Source organism: Stegodyphus dumicola, chromosome 4, assembly GCF_044657685.1.
Source record: "Stegodyphus dumicola isolate Sdum_Otavi_A_Nest chromosome 4, ASM4465768v1".
NCBI classification, from domain to species: domain Eukaryota; kingdom Metazoa; phylum Arthropoda; class Arachnida; order Araneae; family Eresidae; genus Stegodyphus; species Stegodyphus dumicola.
The window spans coordinates 249669182-249696043 of NC_140771.1; the positions used below are offsets into that span (position 1 = coordinate 249669182).

General features: G+C 31.6%; 1 protein-coding gene across 2 annotated transcripts; it reads right to left on the reverse strand.

Moving 5' to 3' along the window:
- Positions 1-4899: 4899 nt before the first annotated feature.
- Positions 4900-26751, reverse strand: LOC118193294 (uncharacterized). 2 transcript variants are annotated; one of them, XM_035364354.2, is made up of 5 exons: positions 26485-26727; positions 19681-19786; positions 12411-12517; positions 10161-10333; positions 4900-8575 (listed from the first exon to the last, which is right to left on the reverse strand). In XM_035364354.2, the coding sequence occupies exons 1-5, from the start codon at positions 26597-26599 to the stop codon at positions 8300-8302; spliced, it is 777 nt and encodes a 258-aa protein (XP_035220245.1). In that variant the 5' UTR covers positions 26600-26727; the 3' UTR covers positions 4900-8299. The 2 variants fall into 2 exon arrangements, with proteins under 2 accessions (XP_035220245.1, XP_085672336.1); XM_085816210.1 differs by lacking the exon at positions 4900-8575 and adding an exon at positions 8643-9469 and having other exon boundaries at positions 26485-26751.
- Positions 26752-26862: the final 111 nt, after the last annotated feature.

The window sequence follows — 26862 nt, forward strand, 5'->3', positions numbered from 1 at the left end:
ATGTTGTGGTGAATGGTAATTACTGTTTTCATTTTAGCTGCTTTCATATCTTCAAAGCAAAGTAAAATTATATTGTAGATGGTTGATAGGCATTGTGCGGCTTCTCCTCAATAATGTTTTTTGGGAGGGGAAGTGGAGGTGAAAATTAAGGGTGCAGCTTATACATGCGAAAATATGATATTTAAATGACAGTATAATTTATTGGTTCCTTAAAGACTACTTTTGAGGAAATAGCTCTACATTGTACTGATTTTCCAAAAGAAATTGAAAATCAGTGCCATGTAGAGGAAGTTGAATAAACATACCTATGGATGGATGTGATACAGTATTTTGTTACGATTAAAGAAAAAACGTTTCATAGTAGGACTTATACTGAAAACTTTTAATTCTAAATGAATCTGATAGAAATCTTCAGGTGCTAGGATTTGGAAAATGCATTAAAAAAGAGCAGGTAAAAGTAATGAATAAATGTGTGTGCTATTAACAAAATATTTAAAAGCAATAAATGCAGTTCTTAAGATTTTTTTTTTATTTTTTAATCTGCTTAATTTAAATTAAATGCATTTAATTCAGGATATATGTAATTAAAAGCATTCAATATATATTACATATTTTTCTACTTTTAAATATACAGAAGATGTATAACATTCCCCATGTCAGTCTAAATGCATATTCATCTAATATCTTACAAAATGCTTTGTTATTCCACCTAGGCTAGCAGTTCTCAATCTTTTGCATAAGGCTTATCATCTAAACAAAAATTTAAAAACTTCAGTACCACCACTACATTTTCCAATGATTATTTTTCAATTTCTCAATAGAAATCTATATATATTTTGCCATTTGTACAACATGTTGGCTATTTGTATTAAATATGCACACATAAAAACATATTAGATTAAAAGTTGGTTACCATTTTAATTATCAGAATTTAAGTTATAATACTTTGATTCTAAAATTTAGTCTGGAATTTGGGCTTGTTTAAGAGTTTCATTCTTATTTCATTTAGCTTTAACCGTAAATTAGGATCCACTTTTAATTTTGTGCTGTATTTATTTCTCAAATATAACATGGAAGAAAATCTTTGTTCACACAAATAGGTTGTGCAAAAAGGCAATAAATATTCTCTATTTGGAATTTTCTCAGTATAAAAGTGTAAGAAAATTGCAAAATTAAATCAGCAAGAGAATATCAGATTTAAAATGTATAATTGGATAGTAATATATTTTACATCAGAATCATTTCATATGCTGAAAAGATTTAAAAAAAAAAAATAAACTTTCAATGCATATTTGAAATGGCGTCCTCACGCAGTTAGAAAACTATTTTTTTTTTTCCTTGTTTCTTTTTCTTCTCCCCCCTTTTTTTTGCTTATTTAATTATCGCATATCACCTGAGGGCTATCTACCTAAGGAAAGGGATGCGTTTGTGGAGGTCTTTCTAAGGGAAACTGGCCAAAACGCTCATTTGCCGAGAATTGAGCTGCCGACTGAGTGTTAAGGTGACGGAGAACAGGGGCACTTGGCATCTACCAGAGGTAAGCAGATGCATGCCTCTCCTCCACTATCCAGCGCTTATCGAAGAATTAAAGGAGTTGGGTGAGAAACATGGCCTTACAGGGGCTAGGTGGCTGTACATTGGCTACAGATTATACCGCTACCTAGCCCCTGTACACGACTACACAAGTGACGTAAATGGCACAATGTCGCCGGAGAAAAGTCATCCAGTGAGCAAAGTCTATGTTTAGCGAATAGAATAAATAAACATAGCAAAGTCTATGTTTAGCGAAGAGAATGAGGCACTCGTACAAGGCTGCAAGTTCAAAGTGTTTCGTAGTCTGGTCAGAAGAATATTGCACTAGGTTCTTTTTATAGTGAAATTTTGTTTATTAAGGAATTTAACAACTAAGATTAAGCAGTTATTATATGCATAAATCAGTTTTTATGCAAATTAAGATTTATAAATTTGTTTTGGAATACATTATATACAGCAGGGGTGTCCGGGGATTTTGAACTTCGATCCGGGGATCGTCGTTCAAAAGGAAGTAGAAATAATAATGAATTGTTCATTTTGATCTGGATAATTTTGTTTGCTTTGAAAGCAGAAAATGCAAGGTCAGTGTGTGTGGTGAAAACTTTTCCTTTCTTTCTCCAAAGGCAGTGATAATGCGTGAAAAGGGGAAAAACTTCTTCTAAAGAAACCTAATGTGAAAAATATGGCTAAAAAAATCCAATGACTGATTCAATTCACAAAGATCTCTTACTGAATATGAACAGAAGTTGGAAAACATATCAAGAGGACTTAAAAACATGTATTTCAGATGAGTCACCTATAAAAGCCTCTGAAAAACCTTCTACATTAGCAGAAAAGCAAACTGCTTCTACCTCTGCATGTGCAGTTCTCGAGGAAATTTCTTCAACTGTAAATGAGGAAAATAAAAGTCAATCTTCCTGCAATTATGAAGTTCACCACAAAAGAAAGACAAGCCCATAAACATCAGAAAATAAAAAAAAGCAGCAGAAATTAGATAATTTTTTTTAAAGAATTAATTCAGGTAATTTAAAATATTTACATAAAATGTAGTAGTTTATATGTTTGAAAATTTATGGTTATTAATTTTGCAAAAAAAGTAATTCATTGAACTTTTATAATTAGGTCATTCAATACTTCATAATTGTAATTTTTCATTTCTCTCTCCCCCCCCTTCTCGAAACTCCAAAATGTCGGTAGTAAGTCCGTAAAAGTTTCAGGGGATTTTTCGGGGTCCCACAAACACCCCTGATACAGAGAATTAAATGATTTGAAACACCATCCACCACATAATAAATCAACTTCATATTTTTTAATCTCTCCCCTTTTGCTTGGCTTCCTTGTTTATGTGTGATATGGGAGTGCGTGTAAGGTAATAAGTAAGGCGCTCTGTAATTTGTTTATTTTCTATATATTATTACAGAAATAAATTAGGAGAAAAATGTTTATTCAATAAAATTTCTAAAGATATGCTGTTTTTAAATATTTTTAGCTGAATGTGACGATAGGTCAAATGTTCTGTAAATGGGGGGGGGGGGAGGTCCATTTGAGAGTAACATAAAAGTCTGAAAGTTTTCAGACTTTTCTGTTTCTTATTTTTATTTATTTTTGAATTTAAAATAAGGTTCAAATTTTGTACGGTGTATGTAAAATTATGTAGAGAATAAAATATGCAATGAAGTAAAAATAAAGAGATAATTTATGCAAGAGATGCATATATATCATTACATAATGGGCTAATGGTTTGTATTTGCAATGCACATTTTTAAACTAAATTGAAAACAACAATAGATAAAATAAGAAATGAATGACTTGGTTAATATTCGAATTGTAACTGTTGTCGAAAATTTCGTAACTGTATTTTATTGAATACTCTTTCACAGTAAACTGCTTACTTTGAATCCTACTTATCCTCCCTTTAAGTTCCATTGCAAGTCAAGTAATTGGCTTACAATGGAACTTGAAAATTCATTTGTTTACCTTCATATAGAAGTAAATAGTTCACCTTCTTTTATCTTCTCTATTGAGATATGTAACTGATTTAAAGGATTTCTAAAGAGAAAAGGAATGCAATGCAGTCTAGGTGAAAATTTTGGACGAAAAATAAAACTATCTTCGCTCTGGAAAATGAATAATTTTGTTGACAATGCGAGTTTGCATATACTAGCATTTTAACCCTCTGCGTATGGCCCCCGTTCGTATTTCCACGGGATACGAAATACAAGTGGCATAAAAATAACATGCGTAAGTTTATTTCTCATATTTTCAATACGGATTCTGGCTTTTTCTCCGTGTAGGTTGAGAAAATTGTAATATTGATATTTCACGTTTTGTTTTGCACCTAGATGGTGCTACAGGAACCTAGAACCTGTGTGTTGCATCAAAAGGACAACAATGGGAAATAATACGTTTAGAGACTAGCATTTGGTGTGAAGAATGTAAAGTTGGATTATGTTTAGAGCCATGTTTCAAAGTTTATCACACTAAAACAAACAAACAAACAAACAAACAAAAAAAAAAAAAATTGTATAATTATAAGTGAGCGCAAGTAATATTATTAGCTGAACAAATTAGCTAGCATGTATAAAAATCAAAAAGATCCTATGTATTTTTTTCCATGTTAATTAAACTGTTAACTAATATTATGTTAACGGTATTTTATGCTTTTTAAAAATAAAAATAGAATTCCTGCATTATACTGATTTTGTTTATAAAGATGTGAATAGTAATATATGAAGATAGAGAAAATAATAATAAAAAATAAATAAATAAAAAAAGGCGCCCCGTATTTCAGGACCAGAATGTATCAAAATCGAGCAGAACGCAGATGGTTGAAAGTGTGTGTATGTGATTATGGCAAAGCCTCGAGGGTTATCTGCCTAAAGGGAGGGATGCCTTCGTCAAGGACTTTCTAAGTGAAAATGGCTTGTATGCACGTTACACATAGGGAAAACGCGCATGCAACCAGTCCGTTTGCTGGATTCAAACCCCGGACCGAATTACCAGTGTTCCACTCGGCCGCCAGACGGTTGAAAGGGACCAGATAATTGGTATATATTATATAGATATGAAACAAAACTGGTCATCAGCTTTATCCCCTCCGCCCACAAAGAAACACGGCATAGTAAATAGTGATCTGTTAATAAAGATTGACCTTAAAATATCTCATTTTTGACGGAATGCAATATTAATTACTATTTTTTAACTTAATAATTTTGGTAATGCATATTATTTAAAAGAAACAAGTTAATTAATCCCAGCAAAATAAAAGATTAATAATCATTGCAATTCTCACTTTTTCATGTTCAGACAAATGAGTCAAATCTAAGTATGCCTTTTGTCTCACAGTGCTATTTGAATCAACTATAATACCGGATACCGTAATTTTATTTAAAACCTGCTATCAGTTCATAATTACAGTTTTAATAAGAATTAACATCATTTCAAAATGTAATAAGTCTGTTTACTTAAAATTTATTAAATGATAAAAAATTAATAATGTTTAAACTTAAAATTATTAATAAATTTATTAAACTTAATTACAGTTTTTATAAATAGGAAAAAACTTGAACAATTCAAAATGTGAAAAACATATTGATTTACAAGACAAAATTTGTACAGTATGTTATGAATTTGATTCTAAAATATGTGGACAGACTAAAACACACTTCCTGACACCCAAAAATGCAACATTTGGCAGCATAATTATGTAAATTGCTAGAAATATGCAAGTGAATGATTTATGAAAATGATCTGAAATGAAAATTTATCACGTGATAAGTTGAGAAAATAAAAGCGAAGGAAATGTGAGATGAGTCAACAATTGCTTGACTTTCTGTCACTGTGTGAAACTCATAATTTGAGCTATTTTATGTCTCAGAAAATAGCTCAAATTGTAGTTGAAAAGTTGCTACTGAAGTTCATCTCCACAAGGGTTTTTTTTTTTAGGCCTCTTGCTGGTTGGTTCTTGTATTGCTGTTGCAGCACACCAGTTGTGCAAGAATTTGGAGAAGATGGATTGAAGAAGTCAATGTGAATCATGCCTGGGATGCAGCTAGATAGATGTCATCATACTTGGAAAGCTGATCCAAAGGCATACAGTGGCGGCTTCACAAATCATGACTCTTAGCATTATCCTGAATGTGCAGGGAATATTAGATGCAACAACAGCAACAAGAACAACTTTTAAATGATTGGTTATAAGTGGCTTGCAGTTATGCCCTTTTTATGAAAATTTCCATAGGTAGAAAAATGGCCCACCAGCGGCCGAGCGGTAAAGACGCTGAACACTGGTAGTTCGGTCTGAGGTTCGAATCCCGCGAACGGGCTGGCTGCATGGGCGTTTTCGTGGTTTTCCCCATGTGTAACGTGTATACGAGCCAGTTTCCCTTAGAAAGTCCTCCACGAAAGGCATCCCTCCCTTTAGGCAGATAGCCCTCGTGTGCTTTGCCATAATTAAATACACCAACACCATAGGTAGAAATGATTGCAATGGCATGTCTCACACTTTGTGTCACCAAGTAAGAGTCTAGATGCGACATAGAGACAGGTCCAATTTTATTATGATAACTAAATTCCATATTGCTCAACAATGTGGCATCATGATTAGTGCCATCCTCATTGGTTTGCATCAGAGGCATAAAGATGCTGTTTCCAGTAATATAACATCTGGCTGCATATGACAGTCATTAGGAGATAGACCTGCAGGATATCCAGATGCTTCCTTGGTCACTGAAGTTTCCGGATCTCACACTGATACACTTGTAGAACATGAATAGTCAATGTTTTCTTGACCTGTCCCATCTTCAGTTGAAGAAAGAACTGTGGAGGATGATTGAAAGCATATGATTATTCATCTCTGAGGATGCTATCTGCATGCTGATTTTATATATACAGTTGAACCTGGTCCCGTCCAGTTTCTTACACACTTAATGTTATTTTATACTGTTATAGCAAACCTCCAGGAATGTGAAAGTTAAATATAAAGAACTGCATGGAAATCTTCGCTTAAAACCATTTTTGTATTTTTCATATTTTTTCCAAAATTTCTTCAAGTTTTAATAACAGAAATTACTAACCATTATGATTATCCACAATCCATCCGTAAAGAAAAAACTCTTTTAAGCTACTTTTCTTTTATTTTTCACTCTCATATTTCTTTATGTTCTAAACAAATGCTATGTGATATGAGTATGACAACCAACTCTAGGAGAATGTGGGTTTAAAGTAAGCATATCTTTAAGGTATCATATGGTGTACATGATCACTGAACTAAAACATGAATGGGGTCTTTGATTCTATTCAGATTCTTTGCTTAACCTGCCAGACAGCTGTATTCAGGCCTGATGCTGTGATGGAAATTCCAAAATTTTCGCTATAAAGAAGAGAAAGAGGAAGTAGTGAATCTTGGTATTTATGGTTTTCAGTTGTTTTTTTCTTTTAGGGAATGAACTTAACAATTTGTTTTGTTTGAGTATAAATGCTCTGCAAGTAATATCCTTTGAATAGGGTTTTTGCATTCTTTACATCTTTTGCAAGATAAAAAATATTCTTTATAAAAGTTAAGTCACAACCATACATATCTTAGAGGAAATGAATACATTCTCCATGGACATTGGATAGCACATGTAGGTGATGAAATTATCTTCCTTTTTCATATTTTCTAGAAGAACAAAACTTACATACTCTTTGACCAAACTTCATGTTTCTGTGTTTCATCTGCGTGGTGAGTTGTTAATGTAAAGGTTCTGCTCTGAAGATAATGTGAACATTATTCGAAAAATTAAAATTCAATGTCTGTCAAAAAATACACTTTATCCAGACCTACAGATGATACCATATGAAAAAAATTCAAAACTCTAATATTTCTAGTTGTAGAAAAAATTTGGATACAAGGAAAAAATTGAAAAAGGTGGACCATACAGGTATGGAACATCTGAAATAGTTCCACCATTTAAAGAGAAGCTGTCATTTGCCAATATCTAGACAAATGCTTCAGATAAAGGGCAATGAATTTATCAGACATTTTGGAGAGCATGGAAAAGAATGACCAATAAATTTATTAAGTGCATGCAATAATAATTGCAATTAAATTTTAATATTTTTAAAAATATTATTAATTGTTCACTTGTTTTGGTAATATGGCAATGTTAATAATTTTTTTTTCTTTATTCATTACACAGTGTTCGCATATTTTTGTGAGATATTTCTCTCTCTCTCTTTTTTTAAATTTTTTTATTTATTGGATCAAATATATTGAACCAAGCTTCCTTCCTTGAAGTTCCTTGCAGCAGAGTTTGATCATTGCTCCTAGTTTTGTTGCAAGAAGTGACCCTGCTTTCTGCTGAGTACCGAGTATATTTCAGTATTGTATTACATTTTCTTTTTGAAACTGAAATTATGCATCTATTCTCTGTCTGTCTATCAATTTTTATCACGTTCTACTCACTCCTTTATAGTGGAGCATTTTCCGTGTCAGGTAGTGTATATATAACAAATACTAAACTTTAATGTGTGCTATATACAACAAAATTCATTTATTTGGAATCTTAATCAGCTGAACATCTTATTTCATTGATATTACTCAGTTTTATCACAAACTAAAGATTAGCCTAAAAAAATCATATATGCTAATTAAGATATAGAAGAATAATGATTTAGTGATTAATGAAAGAGAACAAATGTAAGAATTTGATAACATTATGTGTATGAATTACTTTATACATATAAAATGATAGTTCTTAAGTAATAATAGCACTTTTTATGTGTGCTACCAAAAATATGGAACTATTAAAGCAGTATTTTTGACGTATTCAATATATTTGGGATCATTGCCCCATTTTTTAAGTCCACGCTTCTCTAGAGGAGGAATTCCACTAACTTTAGTGATGAGAAACATATCAAATACTGGGCATAAAACAGTTAGCATTTCACTTCCTTTGAAAGTTGAACTTGCAGAAAAGTACAAGCCAAACCATAGCAGTATCTCTCCTAGATAGTTGGGATGACGAGATATTGACCATAATCCGGAAGTGATAAACTTTCCCTAAGAAGAAAATATATGATGAATAAATAAAGACAGACATACAGAGAGTATTCACACATTTTTGTAATAGTTTTGCAAAGATTTATCTATAAACAAATTTTAGAATTTTATTTTCTAATATGTACACTCTGATTGCTCTTTTGTTGGACCATCATATTATAGTACCTTGATTTCCAAGATAAACATTAAAATTGATTTTATTCCACTTCTCCTTCACAGCCTTCCAGAGTCCATCCAATGTTTTGGAATGCCGTTTATAAAGAGCTTGTTTTAAAAGTCCAGATGCACAATAATCCATAGGAGACATATCGAGTGACGTGGGTGGGATGCATTTAAAGGGAATAGCTTCAAGTCTGGTTTCATTTCTCATTTTTTTTTCAAAAAATAGAGCAGTAGATTTGGAGGTATGGCTTGGAGCCTTATCCGAATGGAACTTAACACAGTGAAGATTGTTCAGATAAGGAGATAGAATTCCTTCTCTAAATATAAGTGTTAAAACATATTTCTGATAGTAATCTGAATTAATTTTGACATTTTTTTCTACTTTCCTTATTTAAATTTTTCTGTTATAAGAGAATCCAGCAATAACCAGAAAACCTTTAGAACAACTTTCCTTTTCAGTAATAAATAGATCTTTTTCTATTGCAGTCAAATAAGTATATCCAGGCCTTGTCAACTGTAACTATATATTTCCTTTTTTCACCTGCTAAATAACTTTCAGACTGAATCTGCACACAATCTAATGCCAAAAGCATGTTTTGGCATTAGACACTAAACATGATGTTTTTTTTTTCTTTTTTTCTTTTGATTAGCTTTAAAACAAATTTTATAATTTTGCTCACAGTTCCTGGTATTTAAAGATTTTGCAAGAAATCTTTGGGGGGCTGGAATTTCCTTTAAGAAAAAAAAACAGAAAAAATCAATTGAATTTTTTAGCTATAAATGCAACTTTAGATTTAATAAGAGCTGTACGTACCTTTGTCAGGTATGCATTTTTTGGCTTTTTCCCAGTCAGATGTAAACTTTGACATTTCTTTCCTTCCATATTAATTATGTCACTTATTTTATGTGTAGAAATATTAAAACCATATTTTAACAACCTATGGATGCAATAACATATTTATTATTGCATGGTAGAATTTTCTTTTTTAAATGTCCTGCGTTTATGAGTATAGAAGTGTCAAATACTGTGTGATCATGCAGTCATTATATGAATCCTAGCTGGTAGGAACCATATTTAACACCCACTGTAGATAACTTGCCTCCCCACCTCCCAAAAATATTTTACAACAATGTTAAATTTGAAACACATCTCTCTGGAAAAATTTTCTTATATTAAATAATAAAAATGTTCTTTTGCATTTATTTTGGCTATTCAAAATTCTGATTTTTAGACTTCAATATCTCATTACAATGGATTATTCAATAAATCTCATAATAATGGAAGTTTTCATGGCCTTGTGAAATACATAACGACGAGATTCAAATGTATAACTTGGTGTAAAAAATGAGTGATATAATTTCCTTCATTTATTACTATTTAATTAATTATTTATGATTTATTAATAGCAATTACTTTACTTACTTGATTCTCTGGCATATTGCAGAAAACAGATTTCTGGAAGTCAGCCACAACTTCAATAGCAAATCCCAATATCCACAAACTGAAACCTATGTAGTCTCTGTTTGTCAGTGGCACATAATCTGGTCGACTCAAGAGCATTAATGTAGGTAACAATGTTATAAAAATCCATATCCCTAGAAAAGAAAATTTGAAATTAGTGAAGCTTATTTTGTTCATTTATCACATTTTAAACAAAAATTTCTTTTAAGCATATGAAAATAACTATTTTTTTAATAAATATGCATCATATCATTCAAATATAATTATTTGACCCAAATCAGGAATAATATTTCAAACCTTATACTGTAATACTTTTTATGGTAAAATTTTACAGATCAACTGTATTGTTCTCTTATATAAGGAAAGACGACATATTATTTTTAATATAATAACATAGCATATATAATGTAATACATAAAACATATGGCTCTTTTTCATATTTTGCTTACAGCATCTGTCCCAGAAGAAAAGAAAGAAAAGATAAATTAATATTTAAAGTTTGAGCAATGCATTGCATAAAGATGACTATAAATATATTTCTACAGTTTAAAATATAAAAAAAAATAATTGAAATTTTTAGCTATAAATTTAGCAAATCAATAAAAATAATTTGTCTTTCACTTCATGCCAACATGAGATTATTTTAGCCACAATAAGTTTGTAAATCTGTCTAAAGGGGACAGTGCAAATTCAAAGTAATCAAGCTTAGTTTGATTAGTTTATCTCTGTCACTGTACATGTACTGCCCCCTATTAGAAATCAATTAAGGATTTAATTGTCCAATCTGTAACGTGCAAATTTCAAATGTTGCCAAAGACTTATATGGTGACCAAAGGAAGTACCAAAGTGAAATAGTAAAACATTAGAGTCACATTTCACATTCAAAAGCTTTACAGTAGAAATTAATGCCAATATAAGGTTGAATTTACCTTGTTTCTGAAGTGAACAGGAAAGAAGGCATGTAGCTTGAGGGGCTAAAGATATGTATCATGAACTACATGATAGCTAAGTCAGGAAATAAAACATTTGTTGACCTGCTTCTGCTTTGAGTTCTGTTTCCAGAAACAAATTAGCTTATAATTTATCACGTGTACTTTATATCAGGAAATCTTTATAACTGTATCAAACTGCTGAATCAGAAACCAACATCAGGGCTTAATTTCTAAAATTAAAAATGCCGCAGCCTTAGGAAACTATGAGGAACAAAATAAAAAAATTAAATAATTTAATTTAAATTAATAAAAATATAAAGAGAAGTCTAATAAATTATTAAATTAATTTTAAATAGTTAAATAGAAAAAAACATCGGACCTTGTCTTATTTAGGGCATCAGCTGGAATTACAAATCCACTAAGAAGCAGCTCAGCCAGTCTCCGTCTGAGTTTAAGTCCTGATTATACGTATAATGTACTATTCCAAGAGATGATAGATACAAAAACCATTCTTTTTTTTCAGCACATCAATGAAAAATGATAAAATTCATCACAGAGGAGAATAGTGAGAATTCTAGAAACAGTATCAGTCTATAGAAGGAAATTTTAATAGAAAAGTGTAGTTTTAAAAATAAAGAGGAAGGTCGCAATGCCCTGTCGATATAATTCTAGCCATCAAGCAGAAATTTTTCTTGAATACAACAACCTGAGAATAAACAAAAGACTTCTCCATACAAGTGACAGCAGTGGTTCCCACGTTTGATTACATCATTCATAAAGTCTACAGGAATTCTGCAGTAGGAAGTCACTAGCATGGACCAGGGCATCACTTTTAGTACTTTGAAGAACACAAAATTTACCCGCTGTCACAAATTTGTTACACATCCTGGAGAATAAACCTTTGACATATGATTGGAGGGCTTTTGTTTCTTTAAAAGCCTCAACCTCTATGCAAGGCTTGTTGAGTGCGAGGGAAAGACAGGTCTGCATTCAGAAGTTAGAAAAGATTTTTAAGACATCTTTACTATTAAAACAAAATCTGTTTGCTAAAATTGTGGTTCACTTACATAAAAGAAGTGCCAGAGACCTTTTATTTAGGCCTCCGGTGTGCTCCGGCTGAAATGATAATTTATCTTGAAAACTGAGACATACCGGAGTTGGGCTGCGGTGCAATTTATGCTCTGCCCAACATAGGAAGATATAATGTAAATAAAATATGGCATTAAAAACAAGGTGTTTTAATGTATCTATTTAAATTAATTTAACAATAATTACATACCTTGTAATGTCCAATATATGAAGAAAAGAAAAGGATTATCTCTAGCTTTGTCGAATCTACGATCTCCTCCATTTTTTAGAACTCTTATAAAAAGGAAAGTGCCAAGTCTAGAAATGGAAACAGAATATACATTTTAAATATTTTTGAATAATCATATAATAAAACAAATTTATTAAAAGTGAGAATAAGTATTTAGTAATTCCAAAAAAGTTAATGCAATAAATCATATTGTGGCATAGGTAATTTGTATGTCATTTTATATTATTTTTTTGCATCAATAAAAGCCAATTAAATGAAAATTTATTATGTACACTGGATTTTGGATCAGTCTGAACGGTATGCTTCAGCTCGGCTTGAAATTTGACATTCAGTGAATTAGAACTCGAAGTGATAATTAATCCATTATTATTTAAGTATAATATCAAGGATACCATGAAAATAAATATTGCACAATTAAGCAAAGAAATTAGAATGCTAATGCATATCATGTTTAATTCCCAAATAGTCATACACAAAACAGCAACATACATGGTTTTGGTTTGTTGCTGTCAAGTACATGAGTTATTTCTGACAGAGCTGGTAAATAATGCTCATATTAAATTAAACTGATACTATATGCAACAATTTTTAAGAACTTTACACAACACATTTAATACTCAATCAGCATTGAATATTAAATAAATTTCAAAGAACCTCAATCAGCATTGAATATTTGCTGAGATTACTAAGCAATAGATCATTAAAATTTTTAGCCCAGAAGGGCTGTTTATTTTGTTTTTCCATTTTGCGTTGAAAACTTTAATAGGTTGTATCACTTTTCAAATTGTTGCCACCAAATATTATCCCCTTGTGTTATATTTAAAAAAACTAAATAATGAAGAATCTGCATAAATGCATATATGTTTCTCGCATTGGGATAAAACAATGGTATCTAGAGCCATCTAATTTTGAATAACAAAATCTTCCACCGAATATGGTATCTGAAAGCCCTAATTTGGAATTTGAAATTTGTTTTACTATCGATTTCATATTTTGAAACACTTTAACGAATTTTCGATTAACAAACTCAACAATTTCGAGGCAAGCAATGGCAACACTGTATGTAAAAAAAAAACCACTTTTATCTCCAGCGCGCGAGACTGTGTATCGAAAATTCTAAAGCTATGCTCATTTAAAAATTATTTTGCGATATTGCTGCTGAACTGAATATGATGATTTAAGTGCGAAGATCATGATATTTAATAAATAAAGGTAACACAAAAAACATTAAAAAAAGTTCCAGAACTACTCTTATATGTGCCCTCAGGTCTCCAAACATTTTTGGCGAGAAACCCCATGGTGCCATATTACTATCTAAATTTTTTGTCTACACTTTCAAACTTTAAGCCTAAAATGTTTCCAAATACGCAGTTTTCCCACATGCGAAAACCACGTTTTGAACGCACAATGTAAGCTAAAAATCCGAAACAAAAACAAAAAATTTAGATAGCATAAACGTAAAGTTTCTAACCAGAAATATTTGACAAGAATCCATGCACACAGCGATATGTTTTACCTTAAAAAAAATCTACGAATTGCACAATCTAGGCAGCGAAGGAATCTACGAACTATGCACACCTCGCTTTAATAAATTAACATAACAACAATAAATTTCAGAGAATACCATGTACAAGCATTCTGTGTAAATTAAAAAAAAAAAACATCTGCGAATTGCACAATCTAGGCATTGTGCACAAATCAACAAAATAAACTAAAATAAATTACAAATAATTCAAAAAACAACAATACCAACAGATATTCATAGTAAAAAAACAAGGAACGTAACATTCTACAAAATAAAAACAATAAAATAAAGTGCACTTACCATAATGGATGTTTTTTCGAACAGCAGAACGTAGCTTTAACATGCCGCCACATACTCTCTGTTATACTTATATGACAGCCAGACTCTTTATCCACAAAATTCATACTATGATTCACAAATAAATGTTCAAAACCTTCTTTTCCTAAATCCTTGTAAGACTTCCAGCCATCCGAAAAAATAGTTGTACAAGGCTCAATCCACTCTTTAATACAATGCATCACCGTTTCCTTACTTCTATCATGCACAGCCACTAAAAATAATTTCCCAGACCCTCTTGCAACCACGTCTCTCACTGCAACATAAGCCATTTCAAAACACGCATGACACGAACCATCGAGCAATTAAACCACTCCAGCAAAAAAGTTTTCAACATCAAAAGGGTTGGTTGGTTGGTAACGGAGGACGGGGACGCCTGATGTCTAACAGAGGTAAACAGGCATGTGTCCCGCGCCCTCCACTAACCAGGAACAACTCCCTGGGGCCTCAAGAGGCCGCCTCGGGAGCTTTTTAGGATGTTAACAAGATCATTTACATGGCCATACAAGGGCAGATTGCATTCGTTTTACCGTTTTGACATTTGTTGTTGCAATTTGCTATGGTAATTTTGCACATTCACAATAAAATTCTAATAAAAATACAAATTAAATATACAGATACAAAAATACAGTTACAAAATAATAGGATCAAATTACAGGCTCATAGGGGAAAAAAAATAAAAATAAAAAAAATAAAATAAAATAAAATAAATAAATAAAAATTTAAAAAAATTAAGTATTATGCATATACAGAAGAGGAAATGTTAAATACATTTGATTGTACATTATTTGAAAGGTGTCTGTAATAGGGACTTATGTAAATTTTAGGAGTAGACTTATGTGTCTGAAAATGTGGAACTGCATGCTGACTTAGTTAGTGTATCATGTCTTGAGAGTTTTGGTTAATGAGGAGAGCACAAATCTTGGCCCATTCTCTTGAGCTTGTTAACAACTTTGCAAATTGTATTTACTGCCGGTTTGTGCTTTATAAGGAAGCGGTGATAAGCTTCACTATTGTTGATAAGAAGAGGGAGGTGATTTCCTGTTGTCAGATAGCATTCAAAAACATAGTGGTCTGGGGAGCCTTCCGCTCCGCAGGCGCATATGTCCGTGGTTGTTATGCCATGTCTATTGAAGTAGGTCGGGAATGGGCCGTGTCCCGTAATATAAGCCGTAAGAGGAGCTATTGCAATGTTGCGTTCAGTGCTGACTTTCGGGAGGTAGCTGTATGTACGTCTTCCAGTTGTGCAGTGCATCCAGTCTTCCTGCCAAAGATTTAGGCCTTGACCCCGTAATAGCCCTTTGAGGTAGGAAGGAGGGGCTGGGATTGTGATTTTTTCAGCTTCTGGATCAGTGGCTGCTTGCTTGGCCAGGCTATCAGCTGCTTCATTCCCCTCATTTTCTGCATGTGCCTTGATCCATGTTAAGGAGAGATGTTTCTGCGGGTTGCGCTGTAAAAGTTGTTGTAATTTGATGATCAAGGGCGAGGTGTGGTTGTGATTATCTAGTGCTAGAAGCGTTGACATACTGTCAGTGAAAATTTTCGCCCGTTCTATATTATTATTGAAAATGTAATCTACCGCGGTTATAATTGCTTGCACCTCTGCCTGGAACACACTGTTGCACCTCCGCCTGGAACACACATCAAAAGGGTTGCCATACAACATACAATCGTGCCAAAAAACAGCACAGAATACATATCGCCACATTTGGTGATTTTAGAGCGCATATAAGAGTAGAGCCGAAGTCCCTTTGGGTGTAATATAAATTCTGAAATCTTTCAGTTTTTTTTTTTTTTTTTTTTTTTTTTTTTAAGCTAAGACATTTTTAGGTACTCTTCTTTTATTGAAACCGGATTCAGAAATGCATGCATGTATACACACATATGTATACACACAATGTACACATATACTACATGTATTACATGAACACCTACATGCATACATTTCTGAATCTGGTCCTGATGACAGAAGATTATCCATTTTTAGTAAAAAAACCTCAGCTATTGTGCAAAAACATGAAACACATCAAGAATTCCAAAAATTATAAATAAATCACATGTTGCACATTATCCACTATAAAAAACATACATTATTAATATAAATCCCAGTTTAAAAATGAAATTACAGTAGTCTGATAATCTGAGAATACTAATAATTTATGCCCACTTGCTGATGATAAAAAAATAGAATTCAGCAATCTGGAAAATTCATCAGTAGTTTTTCCTTACTTATATTTTTTAACAAAAATACATTATACCATATTTTAGATCAAAGAGGTGAAATTATTTTATTATTGAAATATCTTAATAGCCGAGTGGATAACACAATACTGCTGAATATTGGCAGTTTCACCTAACTTCAAAATGAGTCTTCAATAGCATAGAAACAAATTACAAAAAATAATTTAGCATTATTTGCATTTAGATTGGGTACTGTTCTGCTATTGGAACTGGATTCAGAAATGTATGAATGTATGCGCTTGTGTATCTATTGTATGCACATATATGTGTATATGTTACCGTGAAAGACCGAAATTGGAGAATGTCGACTTTCACCAGAGAATATCAGCATTCACCAAATACGTCGGTGAAAGACAGAATATTTCACTACATTCTTGTATATTCGGACTCTCACCGGTGTATGTCGACAATCACAGATATGCTCTGGTGAAAGTCGAAAAGAGAGGTCATAAAGTGCCATAATACTTTAAGTTGTGAACAGGGTAGTCTATAAATTAGGGTACCCCTTGGATTATTGCAAAGTTGTTTCATTTATGTTGAAAGTTATGGAAACCCTATTATGATGTGATTGGTTGTAATGCGTGATTACGGTTATTTTGACTGTTGAGAAAATATTTCTCAGGGCTTATTTATGCACTGGATATTGGTTAGGAAGAACACTGCTTATTTTGTGCTTTACACCATAAAATGCCTGCAAGTGATATGATTAACTTGAAGATTCTGTATACTTTGGAATGAATGGGAAAGAAAATACTGACTGAGTAGAGTGTAAATGATTTCGTTCACCTATCCGTAAATTACGCAGTGAGATATAAGGATTTGGAAACCGGAGCTCGTATCAACGCTATGGAAGGTATGTGAAGTGTAATAGAAAGGAATTTTCAAAAGAAATGCCTCCGGGAGTACAGAGGATACCTTTGATTTTTACTTTTATGAATTTATGTGGTGATGGTAGTATCTAGATTCTAGTTCAGATAATTTTAAACAGTTTTTGGATGCTGTTAAGGAATTCTGTGTGCGACACACCAAAGACACAGAAATTTCTAAATAAGGTAAGTCGATGTTTCCTCATTGTACTGTGCAGATTAGATAACACGTACTTCCATTTTTATGTTATTTCCTTGCTTTATTTTTATAAGTTCATTTTATTGACATTAAATTTTTTTTACGCTTTAATTATTTTTTGGATGCTATTTTACTTGGGAGGGCATTGCGTGAAAACAAGAATAGTGCTAAAAATTCTCCAATTTTCACCAAGGGGTATCCTGGAATATATTTTTCTCCATGAACAAACACATCCATCCATACATACATTTCTGGATCTGGTCTCGATAACAAAACAGTACCTTAGATTGTGCTCTTTCTTAAAAATATAAAACATTTGAATATGAAGTTGCAAATCTTTTATTTTAGGTAAGTCTAGTTTAAAAAGTTTTAAAAATAGTTTTGAATTAATATGCATTAAAAATGTATTTGGCCATAACTTTTGAGATACAGAACTCCAAATTAAATGCATTAATAAGCTCTTGTGGTAGCTAATTTATTTACAGTGGTTCCAAATAGAGACAGAGTCTTAAAAATAATATCTGTAGAGAGATTCTTGGCTTAAAAAAAACGAGTAGTGTAATAAAAAAAATGAGCTAAAGTATACAGAAATTTCTTTTAAGAAATCCAAAATTTCAATTCTAGCATATTCTGCTGATTGCTAGTAGACCGAAAATCTGCCAACCTGAAATCTGCATTGCCTCTCAGAATATAAACATTCGTTTTATAGGTTTCAGAAACTGCAACATGGAGAATGAACTATCAAAGAAAAAATATTTGCCAAATAATGATGTCATAATTATCGAATAATAATGACATAACGGAAATAATACATCTGGAAATGACAAATTATTGACATCATGGTAAAAGCTTTTCCCCCTTCAATCTGTATCAATAAAAAAAAATAAATCAGAGCTTCTGAAAAAAATTATTTCAAGTGACCATTCTATTTAACTTTGTAATTATTAAAAAAAAAAAAAAAAAAAAAAAAAAAAAAACTGCATTTATTTGATAGTAAAATCATTGAATTCTGTTTCCCAAACTACATTAATAAATACTTTATGTATGGCCATAGTCTCTGTTTATTGAAACTGAGAGTGATGATACTGAATTTTCTGGTTTTAGAGTCAGTGCAGCAAGGGTTAAAGCAAGAGAACTGCTTTTATATTCGAAAGAAGGAATAAATGAGGAGGCTTTGGAAGAAGAAAGTATCATTGAATGGATGATGTGTTTCAGATGAACCAACACTGGCATATCCGATGACCAATGATGAAATCACTGGCTCTGTTTTGAACTCGCCACAGCAAGAAAATGATTCCGACACCGACACAGATAGTGAATTTGATAGGGGTGAGAAAATATCTTTTAATGAGGGTTTAGAACATGGTCAAAAATACCTAATTTTTTTTAAATAGAGCTGTGCTACAAAGCAAGAGGACTCTATATAATTTACAAAAAGAACTTACCCTGGAACACCCTAAAGTTTTAAAATAAACCTCTACCAGAAAAACGTTTGAAATATGTAGAAAAAAATGAAATATTTTATGCTTTATTAATATCCCATATTTTATATGTCCTTAATGCTTTTAAATATACCATTAATCACTAATATAAATGAATACTATATTATATATATAATAATAATTTAATGCATATAATAAATTAATGTAATAATGTATATGTATATTATTGTAATAATGTATATAATAATTTAATTAAATGTATCTAATATGCCTTATTTATTTTGCACTTTTAGTCTGAATATAATGATTTCTCTTTTCTTCCTGATATCCGCAAAATCCTAAAATCCACACAACCTCTGGTCCTAAGCATTGCATGTTTCTAGACTTCTATTGAATTAATAAACCAGTTGTACATGAGCGACTTAATGATAGTATCTCATGTACAACATCTCATGTACATCATAGGAATAAATTTTAGAGAAAATCTTAATGCCAAAATGTTTATAAGCCATGTAGTTAGTTATTCATTACTATTTCTAGGTTCATTTAGAGAAAATAAATTATTCTGAAAATAATTTCATTGATGCAAACAGTTAAATTGCAAGCAAAAAGCCATATCTACCTTACTGCCCAAGTAAGTACCATTCCTGACTGAATCGACTGTCTTACTGAACGGTCAGGAATCCATTTTGCACATAAATGAGAAAGAACAATAAAAGTAGTTGTACCTGAAAGGAAATAAGTTATTAAAACTATAAGAAATATTTTAAGCAATTACAAACAATAAAACATTTATTCGTTTTCCCAGAATCTAGAGATCTGCCAAATATTGTAGCGTTTTAATTATCTGCACCCTCAACCAAAAACTGCAAAAAGGATTGATGAGGCAACATTGTTGTTGTATGCAACAACAATAGTATTTAGTATTGCAACATTTTTTAGTATTGCAACAAGTATTTATGCGGCAACTCAACTATATGTGTAGCAACACGCTCCCGGGCACCTTTCCATTTCTCCAGACATTTTTGTCAATGTGACTGCAAATTATGATACCTCCTATGGGAATTTAAGCATTTTAGTATGACAGTGAACTACATACTACAATTCACATTGTCTTAAAATTTTAGACAGCATAATATGGTTTGTCTATAATGGTATCAAGCACCTTTTTTTATTTTTTTATTTTTTTTTTAATTTTAGGATTTTGGGATTTTGGTGGTGAGATTATGCACGATGACAAGTTTGTGCAAGTCTTGGCTATTTTTCTTAACAAAAACAAATTGCTGTGTACACACACACACACAAAAAAAAAAAAAAAAAAAACAGCAGCATACACACACACACCAATATATATATATATATTAAAAACCTAGCAACAAAAGATGCATCACTGAAATAAATATAAAGATACCCAAATAACCATTTCTCTGCAAGATGTCATCTTTTTGTTGGGGTGCAGATAATCAGAAAGTACCCAAATGTTTTTGATTTTATAACTAAGCATTTATGATACTATAATTCAAGAAAACTTATGTTGGTACATTAATAAGTAATTTATATTCATTGTTATAACCATTATCGGATAATATAAATAGTAATACATCCGTTAAAGCTAATAAAAAATATTGTTAATTCATATAAATAAGTGCTTAAATTCAGCCAGAATTTAACAAAACTTGGCTCAAGAACTCAGGTTTTAAGAAAATCTGTAGTTCCAGCTGAAGCCTCGAAATGATTCTGTTATGAAACTGAATTGCAATATTAGTAAAAAATTCAGTTTTCAGTAGCTATTCCAAATTCAGTTAGTATTTCAGTAGTTAATAAAACTGATGCTGATTTTAGGTACCAATTGTACATCTAACATTTTCAGGATGTTGGAAAAGTGGGAAATATGCAGGAAATTTTGAGCAACTGGGAAATAAATGCCACATGTTAAACAGTTCAGGAGGTGAATATTTATAGGCTGCACTCATTTGATAAAGAGCACTAAATGCATTGCACATTAAAGTAAAGAAAACTTTCATCTCACAATGAAGCATATTATTCAAAATACTTTTCTTTCAAAAAATCCTCAATATCATATCTTCTGTCCCAACAAACATAGTTGCACTAGGATTTTTATGCTTTTTCCTACATATAATGTAAATATGAACCCTTTTTCCCCCTGAAAATCCTCCATGAATATATCTCTTTTTTGGCAAGCAAGTAGTATTTTCAAGCAAATAATCTCATATGCTTTATGCAATCAGTTAAACACACCAAATCTTGTTGTTTGACTTCTGAATTAACACCAAATCTTCTTGTTAATTTACTCATTTTTTATTTCTCTATTACTTAGATTACTTTATTAAAATAACATTTTATCATTTAATATTTTATTAATATCTTTATATTTCATTTAATTTATATTCTTTATTATTTAGAATTCTGTTTGTTTATTTTAGTACACAGTTCTCAACTACCTCAAATAGGGTTCCAAAACTTTGGATATTAAGCTCTGTATATATTAAATAATAAGGTTTAATATACTAAAGAAGTTATTTATTTCATATCTTCAGTCAGGCTTCCAGATGAAAGAAATCTGATAACATATGGTTAATGATTTTTAATCAATGTATTGCAAGCAGGGTTTAATTTCCAAAATTACAAGTGACAGAGCCCTATGGAAAGTTTTCAAGAAATGTAAAGCAAAATGAAATACAGAAATAAAAAATTAAATAATTAAAAAAATCTGGGCTCTACTCTTATATTCCCCCTAAGATCACAAAATGTGGCGATATATGTTCTGCTCTGGTTTTTGGGATGATGTTGTTTCAGTTGCAACCCTTTTGACGTTGAAACTTATTTGACTTAACTCTTTTGCGCAGTGGTTTAATTGCTCATTGGTTAGTGTTGTGCATGTTTTGAAATGGCCTATGTTGGAATGATAGACGTGGTGGCAAGATTTCAGTCGCATATTTTAGATTGTGTGGACAGTAAATTTAGTATTAAATGGTACAATGTTGGAATTGTTAACGAGTCTTTTGTTCACGGGTGTGTTTATGAGGATCGAAATATATTTTTGGAATTTCTGTGGGACTTTTAAAATGGAGTCTGAAATGCGGACCTGCTATGAGAACTCGGACAAAGAAGGGCGTTTCTGATAGTTCTTGTGTGGATTTGCAGTGAAATACTTGCTGGTACAGTATGTGGCTGTCAGCGGAGTTTAAGATATGGATCATGGTTTTCGTGCAGTAAGTTAACTTTGGAGGAAGTTTTGATTGTTACTTTTGAAATTTTGAATCACAGAAAAAGATGTGATATAGCAAATTCGTGGCACTTTTGTTCACAGATGTTGTGTGACTGGCGAAATTTTATTAACGAATGTATTATGGTAAGTGCATTTTATTTTACTGTTTTTATTTTGTAGAATGTTATGTTCATTGTTTTTTTTTACTATGAATTTCTGTTGTTATTGTTGTTTTTTGAATTGTTTGTAATTTTAGTTATTTTAGTTTATTTTGTTGAGATTGTGCAATTCGTAGATGTTTTTTCAAGTTTAAACAAGATGCTGTGTACATGGTATTCTTTGAAATTTATTGTTGTTAATTTATTAAAGAGATGTGTGCATAGTTCGTAGATTCATTCGCTGCCTAGATTGTGCAATTCATAGATTTTTTTTTTAAGTTAAAACATATCGCTGTGTACATGGATTCTTGTCAAATATTTTTGGTTAGACACTTTACGTTTTTGCTATCAAAATTTTTGTTTTTGTTTCAGATTTTTAGCTTAAATTGTGTGTTCGAAACATGGTTTTTGCATGTGCGAAAACCGCATTTTTGGAGACATTTTAGGCTTAAAGTTCGAAATGTAGACAAAATTTTAGGTAGTAATTTGGAACTGTGGAGTTTCTTGCCAAAAATGTTTGGTGAGAAATTTGGCGACCTGAGGGCACATATAAGAGTAGTTCCAAAATTTGAAAGCTTTCAGATTTTAGATTATGCCCTAAGGGGCATTTTTTAACGTTTTATGTGTTGCCTTCATTTATTAAATATCATGTTTTTCACATTTAAATCATAAAATTCAGTTCAACAGCAATATTGTAAAATAATTTTAAAATGAGTATATCTTTAGAATTTCCAATACACATTCATGCACGCCGGAGGTAATTTTTTTTTTCAGTATAGTGTTGCCATTTGAGTGATTTTAAAATTGAGTATATTAAGGAAGAGATCCAAAATACAAATAAACAAGGCTTTGAGATGTTTCTCAGAATGCTCCCAAAGGACTATGCCATCACATTTACATTTAAAAAGGTTAGCCTATATTTTAGGGTGCCCCTTGGATTATCAACAAGTTGTTATTTCATTTATCATCAAGTTGTTTCATTTAAGGTAACCTGAGTAGTTGAATGTTATGGTAACCCTATTATGACGTAATTAGCTGTGGGATTGCGGTGAATTTAACTGATGGGAAAATATTTGTAAGGGCTTATTTCTGAATTGGATGTCAGTTAGAAAGCACGTTGCGTATTGTGTGCTTTGCATTGTAAAATGGCTGCCGGTAGTAAACTGGGTGTTTTGTAGTATAGAACAAGAAAGCGGAAGGTATTTTTTCTTTTAAGTCATTGAAGCCAGAAGAAAAGAAACTTTGTTGTATGTATTCAACGGAATTATAAGTGCCCTGTTTGTATGATGGAAATGTGTATGGTGAAACGTAAAGATCGTTCAGATGGCTTTGAATGGGTTTGTCGCAAGAAAGGTTCAAATGCTGACCACATAAAGGCATTCCATTAGAAAGGGAACATGTTTCTAGGAAAGTTTTTGGATGCTGTTAAGGAATTTTGTGTGCCACAGACTGAAATTTCCAAATAAGGTAAGTTGATATTTCCTTTGTGTAGTGCTTAGATGGGATAAGATGTTTTTGCTTTTTTATATTATTTCATTGTTTTGCTTAAAATGCAGTTTATTAAGATTATTATTATTATTTTTGTTGTTGTTGTTGTTGTTGTTTGGTTCTAGAGTAATTGGTGTATTTTGGAGTAATTGGGTGCTCCTTTGATTTTTAATTGAAAATAAATCGATGTGTACATGGACAAAGTCAAGTCAGTGAGCAATGCCCAGTTTGCGCAATTCTCTTATGTTTTTTTTAAGTGAAAATAGATTGATGTGTACATGAACACCGAGTTTGTGCAATTCTTTGACTGTTATTTTAGTTTTGTGTAGCGGCAATCTTGAAATTGTGTCTTGCTGACTAGTAGCGAAAAAACGTCAATTTTCCCAGAGGGGCACCTTTAAATATATTTTTACTTAAAAAAATAAAATACTCAGGAACACATGAATATTGTTTAAACACAAACACAATTATCACCATTTAATTTCCTTCAGGTTTATATCCATAAATATCCATTACAGAGGCTATTCACACATTTTTTAGACGATGTATATTGTATTCACAAAACTAAATTACATAAAATTCTTGTGTTTTAAATGTTCTATTTGACATCCCTTATTCTGAACTATCTTTCGACATCGCAATTTCCAGGATAATAATGCCTTTTGAAGTGGCAGAAGAGATATTCTATCCCATTCCTCCCGAACAGCTTTTTGGAGTCCTGCTAGGGTTTTGGGACAACGTTTGGATAATGCAGTTTTTAAAAGTCCGAAAGCACAAAAATCCACAGGTGATACATCGGGAGATTTAGTAGGGATATCAGTGAAGGGTATGGCCTCGATACCAGTTTTTTGTTCCATTTCTTTTAGGAAATTGACAGTGGATTTTGATGTGTGACTGCTAGCTTTGTCCTGATGGAGTCTCACAGATGGATGGCACTGTGGGTAAAGCGATGGTGTTTCATTCAGAAAAGTTGGCAATAAAATATGTTCCTGATAGTATTTGGAGTTAATTTTGACATTTTTTTGCACTCTTCTTATTTTTAACTTGCCATTATGAGAAAAACTAGCAACAATCATGAATCCTTAGAAAAACTTCCTTTCGATTCTTTGAACCATGTACTTAAATTTTTTTCTTCCCTTTTATGATAATAAATGGCTCTTTTTTTTGTTACAATTATTTAAATACACCCATGCTTCATCTATTGTGACAATTGTTTTCCATTTTTCTTTGGATAAGTGTTTCTCATATAGAATTCTGCAGCGTGTCCTGCGTTGAGCGATATGCTTTGGAAGAAGACGATGCACATTGCGTTTTTTCGCTTTCTTAAGATTTAAATCAACGTTTATCATTTTGTTTACAGTGGACACAGAGCATTTTAATAATTTTGCAGTTGTCCTTTGACTAGGGGGATTTTCTTTTAACATTAAACAACGTACCTTTGCAATAGTCGAAGATGTCCGTTTTTTCCTTGGATACTTGTTTGGAATTTTTGACCCACTTGAGGCTCCAATTTGACGTTTTTTTCCTTTCTTGCTGATGATATTACCTATCGACGCTTTAGATATCACAAAACCATGACTCTCACATCGTTTTTGGATAACGGAGTATGCATATCACAGACGATAATTTTTGCTTTTAAAAACATAGTACAATTGCAATTACTTCTTTTGCAGCAAATGATTTTTTATTACCACTTACCAAAATCGTCTAAAAACTGTGCGAACAGCCTCTGTACAACTTGATGATAATTAACTAACAAGAATATCTGAATATGTGCAATTTTATATGAATACGCAAGGCTCTGGTCATATAATTCTTTTTTCAGCATGAACTGAATCTACATAGGAAATCTAAATATATAACTGTCACTATGGAGGGTCTCATCTTTACCTACATCATGTAATCCTAAGTTATGTTTTTAGTAATAAATTTAATGACACAAGGTATCATAACTAAAAATAAGTATTTAATAAAACTATTTCATTAGAATTTTCTGCATTAACCATTTCCATTCAACTATGAATTTTATAAACTTTTATTTTAATAAAATTTAAGAATGACGGCACAATGTATAAAACATATCAGACAGACTACATTATGGGGACTGAGGAATTTCTATGAGAATTAGCCCCCTCCCCTGAATGAAACTAGTTATTATGGCTCAAAGCCTGAGAAATACTCCACGAATACTACAAGAATCATATAAAAATTTATTTGTTCATTGATTTTTAAAAAAGATCTTAATCCAAATATCAATAAACGTATATTGTCTCAAAATAAATCGAAAAGCTTTCAATATTTAAAAAATCTATTATCCGAAAAAGGTAAAAAAATCACGGATTTTTCTTGATTCTACCATTATCACATATTTCTCTTCACTAAAAAATTTTAGTTTGTTTTTTATTGTAAAGATCAACCACAACTTTTATCATAACTTATTTTCTAATACAACAAGCAAAATTACATTATATTATGCTAGTTGTATTGGAATTTCTATCAAGTTTTAATACTTTTGAAAAGGATTATATCGAACTGAACATAATATTTTTACCGGTTACATCGTAGAATTTTTCAGTCTTATAATAAGCTGATATAAGAAACACAGTATACTGTATAGCAAAGTCAACTGCTGCTAATTCGAAAAGAGTAGAAGCTAGACTAGACATTTTGATCAAATCAGGTCCAATAATAGTAATCCATATAGTAAAATGAGAACGTAAATACTGCACAAAGCAGTTTTATCTTATCGGATGCAGAGGAGTGATCGGTTACCATAGGAACGACGAAAGTAGTTCCGTTATTCTACTGTGATAATGCCATTCAATTTTTTCCTATATTCACTCAATTTTTTCCCTATATATATATTTTTGTGTGTGTGTTTGTATATACGTAAACAGTCTGTCGCACATACAGTCTAAACTCCATGTAT

Coding starts and splice junctions, on each gene's coding strand:
- LOC118193294 (XM_035364354.2), bottom strand. CDS start 26,599: ATGTCTAGTCTAGCTTCTACTCTTTTCGAATTAGCAGCAGTTGACTTT. Junction 19,787..26,484: donor AAAATTCTACGATGTAACCG/GTAAAAATATTA, acceptor ATTTCCTTTCAG/GTACAACTACTTTTATTGTT. Junction 12,518..19,680: donor GTACTTACTTGGGCAGTAAG/GTAGATATGGCT, acceptor TTCCATTTCTAG/ACTTGGCACTTTCCTTTTTA.